At 66.1% G+C, this 11,812-nt stretch overlaps 1 protein-coding gene across 1 annotated transcript; it reads left to right on the top strand.

The window, feature by feature from the left end:
* Positions 1-3,618: 3,618 nt before the first annotated feature.
* On the top strand, positions 3,619-10,131 carry LOC144264374 (programmed cell death protein 4-like). The gene is made up of 11 exons (XM_077816115.1): positions 3,619-3,771; positions 4,665-4,938; positions 5,570-5,667; positions 5,938-6,051; positions 6,231-6,452; positions 6,944-7,041; positions 7,188-7,302; positions 7,410-7,517; positions 7,726-7,836; positions 8,120-8,259; positions 8,568-10,131. The coding sequence occupies exons 1-11, from the start codon at positions 3,724-3,726 to the stop codon at positions 8,617-8,619; spliced, it is 1,380 nt and encodes a 459-aa protein (XP_077672241.1). The 5' UTR covers positions 3,619-3,723; the 3' UTR covers positions 8,620-10,131.
* The last annotated feature ends 1,681 nt before the right edge of the window (positions 10,132-11,812 follow it).

The raw sequence follows: 11,812 nt of genomic DNA, 5'->3' as shown, positions 1-11,812 counted from the left end.
TGCAGCTGGGTTGGGCGGTGTGGAGGCAGAAGGGTGGTGGTGTTGGAGGTGGGAAGCCGGGCATAGGAACTGGGCAGGGTGATGCAGGAGGGAATGGCAGGAGCTGAAGAGGCACTTACAAAGGAATCCCTGAGCTGAGCTCACCAGCCTCCTTTCACCTTAGGGCTGGGCAAGGCCTGAACTGCCCACTATGTTGGGTTGGTGCCCCAAGGGTTTGCCATGTTCCCAACACCCTTTGTCTCTGAGGAAGGGTCACTCGGGCCCCTGCTGTCTTGTCATCCAGCCAAGCCCCATGCCCAGCAATCCAGTTGTAACGATGCTGGTTCTGGCAGGATCCCACGGAGAGTGCCAATTCAGGACAAGCTGCTTAAAGCAAGGCAGTTACAGCCCAAGGCTGGGGTTTCTGTGCACCCCAAGGCAAACCAAACCAGCCAAACAGCGAGCACTTTGGTCTCACCCCACTGGCTAACCACAAGTCACACAAGCAATTCCCTTAGACACCCCAGTTTCCCAGTATCCCCACCAGTGCCACTCATTATGGGGACAGATGGTTATGAAAACCAAATACCTCAGTAAACAGGTTCTCTCAATCCCAAAGGACCAAGCCCCAGACCCAGGTCAATATACAAATCAGATCTTACCCACAAGTCATGCTGTTGCCAATCCTTTAGAATCTAAAATCTAAAGATTTATTCATAAAAGGAAAAAGATAGAGATGAGAGCTAGAATGGGTTAAATGGAATCAATGACACACAGTGATGGCCAAGTTCTTGGTTCAGGCTTGCAGCAGTGATGGAATAAACGGCAGGTTCAAATCCCGTCTCTGGAGAACATCCCCAGCTGGGAGGGGTCCTTCAGTCCTTGGGTCAAAGCTTCCGTGTAGCCAAGTCCCTCCAGAGGTCAGAAGCAGGACTGAAGACCAGATGGAGGAGCTGCCGCAGCTTTTTATAGTCTCTTGCCATGTGGTCTCTTTCTTTGTCCCAAAGACAAGCTGCCCATCCCATGGCCTGGAAACACCTCAGAGTTCTGTCCGTAGGCAGGTCCCTGCACACCTGGCTGAGTCCCCAGGCGTGTCTGCCTTCTCTCAATGGGTCAGTTGTGTCGCTGATGGTCCTTAACGGGCCACCCAGCAGGCTAGGCAGAGCTAACACCAACTTGTCTGGGGTGTCACCCAGAAGCAGAGCACAAGTTTGAAATACAGATGGTGTAGAGCCAATATTCATAACTTCAACTACAAAATGATAGGTTTTAGAGTAACAGCCGTGTTAGTCTGTATCTGCAAAAAGAAAAGGAGGACTTGTGGCACCTTAGAGACTAACAAATTTATTTGAGCATGAGCTTTCGTGAGCTACAGCTCACTTCATCAGAATGATACCCACATACAGACAGGATAATCATAACCTTGTCTGAGACACCTTATTTGACCCCCTTTGTACAAGATTTGGTGCCACTACAGGACCTTGGTTGCAACCATGTTCTATATGGTCCCAGTTCAAGTCAATAACGTGACACCAGTTAATTCACAAACAACACACTAGGGCCTGGTTCCCTGGACACAGCAGGAGCACGCAGGCAGTTCCCTTACTAGTCCCACGTCTGCTCCTCCTGCCAGCCCTAAGCCTCAGGAGCACTGTCTGCTCTCTCTCTGGTCCATGCTCACCACTGCTTCTCTCGCTGCCTGCTCCTTTCTCTGGGCTTGCTCACAACCAGACATAACAGCTGCACCAGTCAATGCCCCAGACCCTGTGTGACAATCAATTCCCAGAGAATTCCCTCAGCCACAAGGCTTACCTCTGGGTCTGGCCTTGCCAGTACCTTGGGTAGTGGCTTTCTTTTGTTTCAGCTCTCACAACACAACAGAGCATTTAATTGCCCCTTAATTTTGCCTGAGTGAAGGGTGGTTAGCACACTTCGCAACATTAACCAGATCTGTTGCTCCTGGCTGCCACCTTCCAGCACAACTGTAGGGTCCGTGCAAGGCCTATGGGGGTTGGTCCCAGGAGAGAGCAGTGTGGGGTGATATAGGGGTCTCAGGGATGGACCCAGCACACAGACCTAGACCCCTGGGCCCCTCCCTGCCTGGCACAGAGTCCTGCCCTGCCCACGGCCCTGGCTGATGGGGTCCCGGGAAGAACCATGACTGAGTCCACTCCTTGGCCCCCTCCTTTTCCCAGAGCCATGGGTCAGTCTGCTCCCTGCCCTACTTCCTCCCCGCCCCAGCCATGGGCTCAGTCCACTCCCTGACCCACTCCCCTCCCCAGAGCCTTGGGTCAGTCTGCTCCCTGCCGCCCCTTCCGAGCCATGGGTCAGTCCGTTCCGTGCCCCCCCTCCTCAGAGCCATGGGTCAGTCTGTTCCCTGCCCCGCTCCCCTCCCCATTGCCAAGGGTCAGTCCATTCCCAGAGCCGTGGGTCAGTCCGTTCCCTGCCCCGCTCCCCTTCCCAGAGCCATGGGTCAGTCCGTTCCATGCCCCCCTCCCCACAGCCATGGGTCAGTACGTTCCCTGCCCCGCTCCCCTCCCCAAAGCCATAGGTCAGTCCACTCCCTGCCCCGCTCCCCTCCCCAGAGCCATGGGTCAGTCCATTCGCTGCCCGCTCTCCCAGAGCCATTGGTCAGTCCACTCCCTGCCCTGCTCCCCTCCCCAGAGCCATGGGTCAATCCGTTCCATGCCCTGCCCCCCTCCCCAGAGTCATGGGTCAGTCCATTCCCTGCCCTGCTCCCCTCCCCAGAGCCATGGGTCAGTCCGTTCTGTGCCCCGCTCCCCTCCCCAGAGCCATGGGTTAGTCCGTTCCCTGCCCCCCTCCCCAGAGCCATGTGTCAGTCCACTCCCTGCCCCGCTCCCCTCCCCAGAGCCATGGGTCAATCCGTTCGCTGCCCGCCCTCCCAGAGCCATGGGTCAGTCCGTTCCCTGCCCCCCCCTCCCAGAGCCATGGGTCAGGCCACTCCCTGCCCCGCTTCCCTTCCCAGAGCCATGGGTCAGTCCGTTCCCCGCCCCCCGTCCCCAGAGCCATGGGTCAGTCCGTTCCCCGCCCCCAGAGCCATGGGTCAGTCCGTTCCGTGCCCCCCCTCCCAGAGCCATGGGTCAGTCCGTTCCCCGCCCCCCCTCCCCAGAGCCATGGGTCAGTCCACTCCCTGCCCCGCTCCCCTCCCCAGAGCCATGGGTCAGTCCGTTCCATGCCCCCCTCCCCAGAGCCATGGGTCAGTCCGTTCCCTGCCCCGCTCCCCTCCCCAGAGCCATGGGTCAGTCCGTTCGCTGCCCACCCTTCCAGAGCCATGGGTCAGTCCACTCCCTGCCCCGCTCCCCTCCCCAGAGCCATGGGTCAGTCCGTTCCGTGCCCCCCCGCCCCAGAGCCATGGGTCAGTCCGTTCCGTGCCCCCCCGCCCCAGAGCCATGGGTCAGTCCGCTCCCCGCCCCCCCACCGAGAGCCATGGGTCAGTCCGCTCCGTGCCCCCCCTCCCAGAGCCATGGGTCAGTCCGCTCCCCGCCCAGGCCCCTGCTGGCGAGGTGGGGCATTGCGGGGCGCGGCTGGGGGCGGGGCCAGCCTGGGCTCGTGGCCGCTCGCGCTCTGCGGCTGCCAGGCTGGTGGGAGCTGGCTGGGTTCCCCGCCCCCGTGTGCGTCACTTCCGCAAGGGGCGGCCGGGCGGCCGCGCGAAGCAGCGGGGCCCAGCGCAGCGTCGGGGTTCGGGTCGGGAGCGCGCCCGGCTCGCAGCTGCCGCCTGCGGCCATGTCGGGCTCGGTCAGCCCCGCCCGCGGCTCGGGCAGCCCCGCCCTGGCAAGTACCGGGCCCCGCCCCTCCCCCCGCCGCCCCGGTCCCCCCCCGCCCCGCCGCGCGAGCCCCCCCCGGCCCCGCCCCGCCCCGCCGCGCGAGCCCCCCCCGGCCCCGCCCCTCCCCCCGCCGCGCGAGCCCCCCCCGGCCCCGCCCCGCCCCGCGCCAGTCCCTTCTGGCCGCGCCGGTCCCCCGCGGCTCCGTTCCCCGCCCCCACCGCCTCCCGGGCCTCTCCTGCCCCGTCCCCATGCGCTGCGGGGCGGGGGTCGCTGCGGGGCGCCCGGGGGCTGCGGGGCGCCCGGGGGCATTGTTGGGGTCGGGGTTGCCCAGTCCTGTCTGGCCCCGGCCCCATTCTCCCTTTTCTCTCCCAGCGGCGAGCTCAGCCGTTCACAGGCCCCCAAGCTCTGGGGTCTGCGGGGCCCGGGGGCCAGGAGCGTGGCCTGTCCGAGGGACTCTGCCCCCTGCCTGGGGTGCTGCAGGCGGGTGCTACGCCCCAGAGTGAGCTTGGGGAGGAGGCTTGTCCCGGAGCTGTCTGGACGCTGCTGTGGGGAAGGGGGAATAGGGCAGCCCCTCAAGTACCCTCCAGCCTGCAGGCCAGGACGCCAGGCTGCCCCCGGCGTGGGACGGCATATGGGGCTTGGGCCGTGGCTCTTCCACTTCCCCTGGAGCTGTGTGAATGCACAGCCACCCCGCCCCCAGCCAGCGGCTCGCTGGCGCCCCCGGCTGGGTAGGCCGGGGCTGGAGGAGGGGGTGTGAGTATGAACGGAAAGGAAGCGATCTGTGGGGCAGCTCCTAGCTCCTCCGCCTCTCCCACCGGGGCTCTGTGGGGAGCGGCCGTGGGGCTGCTCGGGTGCAGCAGGAGTCCATGGGGCGTCTCTGAGCCCTCCGTGCCCTTGCAGGCCCCGTGCCAGGCAGGCTCAGAGGAGGAGGCTCTGGAGGAGGAGCTGATGGATGGCCACGGGTCCCGCCCCTGGACCCCGCAGGAGAAGGCCCTGCATGAAGCTCGGCTCAAGGCCAAGGCCAAGCGGCGCCTGCGACGCACCTCATCCCGGGACTCCGCCCGGGAGCCGGCCCCCGAGGGGGGGGAGCCCAGCCCTGACCCCAGCAGCCCCAAGGGCAAGACCAACGACAGGAAGTCACGCATGGGCAAGGGCCGTGGGCTCCCCAAGAAAGGTGAGATACAGCTGCCCGGTACAGCGCCCCCCGGCTCCTACTGCTGCCATGGGGCACACCCCTGCCTCACCGTGCAGGCTCCCTGATCCCCCCTGCTGCCCCGCCCTGCATCCCCCTGGCCGCTCCTGCTGCCTTGGGGCACAAGCCTGCCCCATGGTGCAGCCTGTGGCCCCCCTGGCTGTCACATAGTGCACACACCCTGCAGTTCCTCCTGCTGCTGCTGCCGCCATAGGGCATCGCCACAGTGCAGCTCCCCCCCACCCCGCAGTGCAGCCCCTGCCCCCTCCCACTGCCCCAAAGACACAGGGATCCTCCCCTTTACCTCTCTCAATCCCCATGCAGGCCCCTGCTCTTCCTTTGCTGGGTGGGAGCCACTCCTGCCACATGCTGTGGGTTTGCTGGGCCCCACTGAACTCACTACACTTGTGACACAGTCATGCCCGGGCTGGGAGCCTGTGGTGAACCACTGCTGCTCTGATGCTGAGCTTTTTCCTGGGCTGGGGGCGCTGAGCAGTGCACTACCCTTGCCCAGAGCCCCCTGGTCCCTTTTCTCTCGTGGGCAGAGCTGAGCTGGTGCCTGGCTGGGATGCTGTGGCCCATGGGGGTGCCTGAACCAGTGTGTCTCCTGCAGGTGGTGCTGGGGGCAAGGGTGTGTGGGGTGCACCTGGCCTGGTGTACGGGTACCAGGAGCCTGACGCTCGGGACCCCAACTACGACGAGTCATCTCAGGTATGTTCTTAAGGGCAGTGTGGCAGAGTCCAGGGCCTCTTCCTCCCTCCGCCTGGAGCCCAGGGTCATAGAACTCAGGCTGCAGAAAGTAGAACCCCAGTACCCATCGACCCGGGCACTCCTGCCCCTGGCCTGTGTACCTGCCCCCACTCAGCCATGCCAGCCACTCTCTCTGCCCCCCTCCATGCCTCATGGACTGGTGCTTGTGTGGGTGGGGCCTGTCCAAGTGTGGGTGCCGTTGGCCATGAGCCCCTCTGCCCCTCTTTGCAGGGCGACACGGTCTATGCCACGGTGACGCCGGAGCTGGAGGAGGGGGAGCTGGAGAAGAACGTGCATCCCATGGTGCTGGAGTACTTTGAGCATGGGGACACCCTCGAGGTGATGGTGAGTCTGGGGAGTCCCTCTGCCCCCCCTTCCCCCGCAGGCTTTTGGGCTGGGAGGGTTTCAGGGGCCACCTCCATGTGGCTAGGCCCGGGAGTCCCTGCAATGCCAGGGGAGGGCGCTGGAAGCGGCTGAGGAAGGAGGCTGGAGGGGGGCTGGCTGACGCGCTGTGCTGGGTGCAGGAACTGCTGAAGGAGCTGAACCTGGGCACCAGGAAGCACGCCGTCCCCTCGCTGGCCGTGGCACTGGCGCTGGAGGGCAAGGCCAGCCACCGGGAGCTGACCTCCCGTCTGCTCTCTGACCTCGTGGGCAAGGTCATGACCTCGGAGGATATCGCCAGGGCCTTTGACAAGATGCTCAAGGACCTGCCTGACCTCATCCTGGACACTCCTGAGGCTCCACAGGTGGGGGCGGGACAGGGAAGGGAATGCCCCGGGGGAGACATGGGGGGGGGAGTTGGCTGGGGGGCAGGGCCAGGAATGCCCTGGGGGGGCAGGAATGGCGGGGGGGGGCAGGAGCTGGCTGCAGGGGTTGGGAATGCCTAGGGTGGGAACTGGCTAGGGTGGGGGCGGGACTGGGAATGCCTGGGGGGGGGGGGCATGGGAAGGGGTGGCAGCTGGTTGGGGGCAGGACTGGGAATGCCCTTGGGAGGGTGGGGAAAGGAGCGGGAATGCCCTGGGGAGGCTGGGGGGCATGGGAAGGGGTGGGAGCTGGTTGCGGGTGGGGCTGGGAATGCCATGGTGGTCAGGAGCTGGCAGGGACTGACCCCCAGCAAGCTGAGGGGGCGCTGGAGTTGGGTGGGGGCTCTAGGGCCTGGCCTTGCCAGGCGGAGAAGGTGCTGTGTCAGGTCCCTGGGTGGCATCTGCCCCCTGACCCCACACTCGCCTCTCTGCAGATGCTGGGCCAGTTCATTGCCCGTGCCGTGGCTGACCATGCGCTGCCCCTGGACTTCCTGGACCGCTACAAGGGGCGTGTGGACTGCGAGCATGCCCGGTAAGAGTCCCCTTCCCCCCCACCCCACCCACCCTCGGTCAGAGTGCCCCTGCCCTGGCACCAGCCTGGTCTGTTCTGCCTCCAGCCGGCAGCTGGTATCATCTCCGGGGAGAGCCCCCTGCCCCTCACCTGTCTCCTCCTTGCAGGGCTGCCCTGGACCGTGCCGCAGTTCTGCTCCGGATCAAGCGGGACGTGAACCGATTGGACAATGTGTGGGGAGTGGGGGGCGGCCAGAGGCCCGTGAAGCATCTCATCAGAGAGGTGAGCTCCTTGCTCCCCTCACCGGCTGGCTTGGCCCCAGGGCTGCGCGGGGCCTGGGCGGGCACCTGCCCGTCCCTGTGCTGAGCCCTTGGTGCCTCTCCCTGCAGATGAGCCTGCTGCTGCACGAGTACCTGCTGTCTGGGGAGGTGTCAGAGGCAGAGCACTGCCTGCGGGAGCTGGAGGTCCCTCACTTCCATCACGAGCTGGTCTATGAGGTAGGGTGCAGGCTTGGCCTGGGGGGGCCTGTCCCTGGGGTGTCTGTGGGGGGCTGTGCTGTGATCGCCAGCCTGGGGGGGCAGTCCCTGTGGCACCCGTGGTGGCTGCTGCGGCCTGGCCGTGGGAGCTGTGCTCGCTACCTGGATCCTGGCGGGTGTCCCTGATGCCGGCAGTACCTGGTGCTGACGCCCCCCCCCACCCCCGCAGGCTGTCGTGATGGTGCTGGAGTCCACAGGCGAGACTCCCGTCGTCATGATGGTAAAACTGCTCAAGGTGCTGTGGGAGACCGGCCTGGTGACCCTGGACCAGATGAACCGGGTGAGTGCCAGAGCGGGGACAGGAGCCGGGGCAAGGAGCTGGGCTGGTGCCATGCATAGGGAGGGGAGCCAGCCATGAAGTCTGGGCAGACTGGCCAGCTGCAGCAGAGGGTGAGGAGGGCCTGGGCCGGGGACCTTTGTGGGGGCACATTCAGCCTCTAGGATTGACGGCAGCACAGGCTGCCGCTCCTAGCCCAGGGAGCGAGGTCTCCACGGGGCATAGTGGCCCTGCCCTGCTCTGCCCCAGCATCTCTGGCTCTGATCGCAGTTCGCCTGATCCCCAGGGCTTTCAGCGAGTCTATGACGAGCTCGGAGACATCAGCCTGGATGTGCCCCTCGCTCACCGTATCCTGGAGCGGCTGGTGGATCTCTGCTTTGAGGAGGGAGTCATCACCAAGCAGCTGAGAGATACTTGCCCGGCTAGGTACCTGCAGCATGGGGGTCAGGATTGAGGAGCGCTGGTAGAACTGTAGGGGAGCCCAGGGCTGGGATAGAAGGAACCTGTGGGTTGGAGGTGGGGGGAAGCCCGGTGCTGGGATAGCTGCGGATCAGGAATGAGGGGCGCTAACAGAGCTGTTGGAGGGGGGGTGGGGGGTGAAGAGCCCAGGGCTGGGGTAGCAGGGGCTGCAGGTTGGGATTACGGGGTACTGGCAGAGCTGTGTGTGTGGAAAGCCCTGGGCTGGGCTGTATGGGGCCTGGCTCACTGACGTTCATGTCTTTCCTCTCTCCAAGGGGCCGGAAGCGATTTGTGAGCGAGGGTGACGGGGGGCAGATCAAGCAGTAACGGACCGTCTCGTCCCCCCCAGCCCAACAGTCCCCTGGAGGTGATTGATATCCCCCAGCCCTGGAGCTCGTCCTTGTCTGTCTCCAGCTGGGAACGGCACCAGGGAACCACCCCGCGCCAGCTCCCAGAGGGGGCAGTGCAGAGGCTGTGATGGATCTTGAGGGGGGAGGGAAGTAAGGTGGGGTCAAGGAGCAGGGAGGGTCTGGGGGCTGATCTCCCAGCTGGGACTATGCTGGAGGTGGAATGCGGGGCTAGGCACAGCTGCAGGACTCTCGCCCCCTCCACTTCCCTGCAGCCCCAGCTGGGAGATGCCCCTCCCTAGCCTAGTGGGGCTGCGTGTCTTAACAACCATCCTGTGTCTGTGCCCCCCCAAGCTTGGCTCCCCTTGGCTCCATGCAGTGGGGTTAGCAGTGGGCACCCCCCTCACCAGCCTCCTATGCTGGCTAGTTCAGGAAAGGGCCTGGTGCTTACTCTACCCTGGGGGCTTTGGGATTCCTTCCTTCCCCACAATGGAGTCACTGAGGTCACCCAGTGTGTCAGTCCAGCTGGGGGGCCCTGGTGGCACAGGTCTGACTGTAACGCCAGCTGCAGCGTGCTCCCTGGCGCCCCCCCTTTCCACATCAGGGCATGGCAGGGAGCCCAGGGCTTGGCCTGCAGAATGGGCTGGGTAAGACCAGCCTGTCTTAGGGGAAAGCAGCGTGTCCTTACTCTGCCCCGGGGGACGGAGTTGGGGGCTTGCTAGAGACATGCCCAGGCCTCTGCCTTGTGCTGGGCACCCAGCCACACAGGACAAGCTGCTTCCTTGCATCTTATGCCAAGGGCCAGGAACAATCTTCAGAGCAAAGGATTCTGGGTCACACCAATCAGCTTGCCTCATGGGCAGTGACACAGGTAAGGGGGCCATACCCTCCTCCCCACATCTCAGCTCTGCTCCTCTTCTGAGCAGAGATCCACCCGGGGACCCACATAAGGACTGCCCCAGAGGCCAGCCTCAGCTCTGCCCCTAAGGTAATCAGCTGGGCATTACCCACAATCCACTGCCCTGTACTTACTTTACTACCCTACAGTGACTCATCACAGTGCACCAACCACCGGTAGGGGCTGCATACAGAAGCACCGGGCCTGAGAGCTGGAGTGAGGGGTTCTGCCTGGCCTAAGGGAGCCCAGTTGACGAAGGGCAGGTATTTGAACGGTGTGGAGCTGGGGAGCCTGTAGGACTAGGGTGGCTGGGGGTATCTCAGGGAGGTGATGGGCTTGGCCTCATCTCCCAGGGCAGGGGCCTTAAACCCCAGCGCTTGAGCAAGGTGGGACCTGTGGGGCCACTCCAGCTGTGCCTTCCAGCACCCTGAGGAGGCTGTTGTCCCCTGGTAGGCCCCACTGTTGGGCTGGGGAGCAGCAGGGAGGCAGCAGCTGGGTGCTGAGGTGCCCCAGCAGTGGATGGCCCTCCCTGGCTTGAGCAGGGGAAAGGGGCAGCGCTGAGGCATAAACAGAATAAAGATGTGTCCAGAGGAACTGCTGGTCCAGACTGGGTTTGTCCTCCACTCTGGGTGCTATGGGGGGGAGGAGCTTGATCCTAATGTATGTAGGGGGGAGCTTGATGGCCTGCAGCTAGTGGGGCAGCCCCAAGGGCCGGGGCTCAGCTAGCGTGTCCCAGCTTTTGCAGAGGCTCTGGGCATGAGGTTTGACACCTGAGAGCTGCAGGCAACAGGGCCTGAGTCAAGGCCCGGGGCACCCTGTGTTCCAGCAGGATCTGAAAGGGACCCTGGTGTTCCCTGGGCCTGAGCCCCCCGGGCCGGCCCCCCCTCACAACCCGGGCCCCCGAGAGCCCCATTGGCCGCTCCCGCCCCCAGCCTGAGTCCCCCCTGGGTCGGCCCAGCCCGAGCCCCCGAGAGCCCCCTTGGCCGCCCCCAGCCTGAGCCCCCCCGGGCCAGCCCGAGCCCCCAAGAGCCCCATTGGCCCCCCCACCCCCGCCCTGAGCCCCCCCCGGGCCGGGCCCCCCCCAGCCCGAGCCCCCGAGAGCACCCCGGGCCAGCCCCCCTCTCACCCCTGGCCCGAGAGCCCCATTGGCCGAGCCCCCCGGGCCAGCCCCCCTCTCACCCCCAGCCCGAGCCCCCCTGGCCCGAGCCCCCGAGAGTCCCCCGGGCCAGCCCCCCTCTCACCCCCAGCCCGAGCCCCCGAGAGCCCCATTGGCCGAGCCCCCCGGGCCAGCCCCCCTCTCACCCCGAGAGCCCCCCGGGCCAGCCCCCCCCTCATCCCCAGCCCGAGCCCCCCGGCCCGAGCCCCCGAGAGCCCCATTGGCCGAGCCCCCCGGGCCAGCCCCCCTCTAACCCCCGGCCCGAGCCCCCGAGAGCCCCATTGGCGCGCCCCCCCCCCGGCCTGAGCGCGGGTTGGGTCTGGGCGAAGGGCTCGGCCTCTCGCTGGCCCGGCGGGGCACCGAGCTGCACCTGGCCCCGGCCCCCCTCCCCGTCCGGGGGCGGCCTGGCTGTGCCCTCTGCGCTGGGGAGCGAGCATGGACTACAGCCCCCGGCATGCAGCGCGGCAGGGCTCCCCGCCACGTGCTATTTGGGCTACGGCGGCCGCTGCGCACTGGGAGCTGTCGTGTCTCTCCGGGCTCCGCGCGGGGCATGCCGGGAGATGCGGTGACGGGGCTTCAGCCCTTCCAGCCGCGCGCCCCTGAGGACGGTGACGTTCAAGTGCCGCGCGAGCGAGTGCCATCAGCGAGCGTCGCTGGGGGCGTCATCGCGGGGGCGGGGCCCGGCGAGCTCGGGCTGGGAGGCGGGGCCCAGCGGCTGGCGTGGCGGGAGTTGACAGGCTCGGGGGCGGGGCCTGGGGAATCTGGTTCGGCGGGCTTGGGGGCGGTGCCCAGCAGTGTGGCGTGGCGGCAGTGGGCGGGGCCGAGCGGGGCGGGGCCGGGGGCGGGGCTTGGCGGCCTGGCGGAGTCACTCGGTGGCGTGGCGGGAGCGTGCAGGGGCGGAGCCTGGGGAATCTGGTTCGGCAGGCTTGGGGGCGGGGCCCAGCAGCGTGGCGGCAGGGGGCGGGGCCAGGAGAGCGGGAGGGGCGGGGCTTGGCGGAGGCACTCGGGGGCGGGGCCAGGAGGGCAGGACGGGGCGGAGCCAGGCGACGGGGCGGGGCTTGTAGGGGGCGGGGCCGGGCGGCCGGGGCGGGGCTTGGCGGGGGCGGGGCAGGGCGGAGG

Source organism: Eretmochelys imbricata, chromosome 4 (assembly GCF_965152235.1).
Source record: "Eretmochelys imbricata isolate rEreImb1 chromosome 4, rEreImb1.hap1, whole genome shotgun sequence".
In the NCBI taxonomy this organism is placed as follows: domain Eukaryota; kingdom Metazoa; phylum Chordata; order Testudines; family Cheloniidae; genus Eretmochelys; species Eretmochelys imbricata.
The sequence above is the reverse complement of the archived record's forward strand: the minus strand, read 5'-3'. Positions and strand labels throughout refer to the sequence as shown.

Bases quoted from the DNA above. Each gene is read 5' to 3' on its own strand.
- LOC144264374 (XM_077816115.1), top strand. From the start codon at position 3,724: ATGTCGGGCTCGGTCAGCCCCGCCCGCGGCTCGGGCAGCCCCGCCCTG. The intron at 4,939-5,569 runs GTGAGATACAGC...TGTCTCCTGCAG, and splicing joins CCGTGGGCTCCCCAAGAAAG to GTGGTGCTGGGGGCAAGGGT. The intron at 7,518-7,725 runs GTAGGGTGCAGG...CCACCCCCGCAG, and splicing joins ATCACGAGCTGGTCTATGAG to GCTGTCGTGATGGTGCTGGA.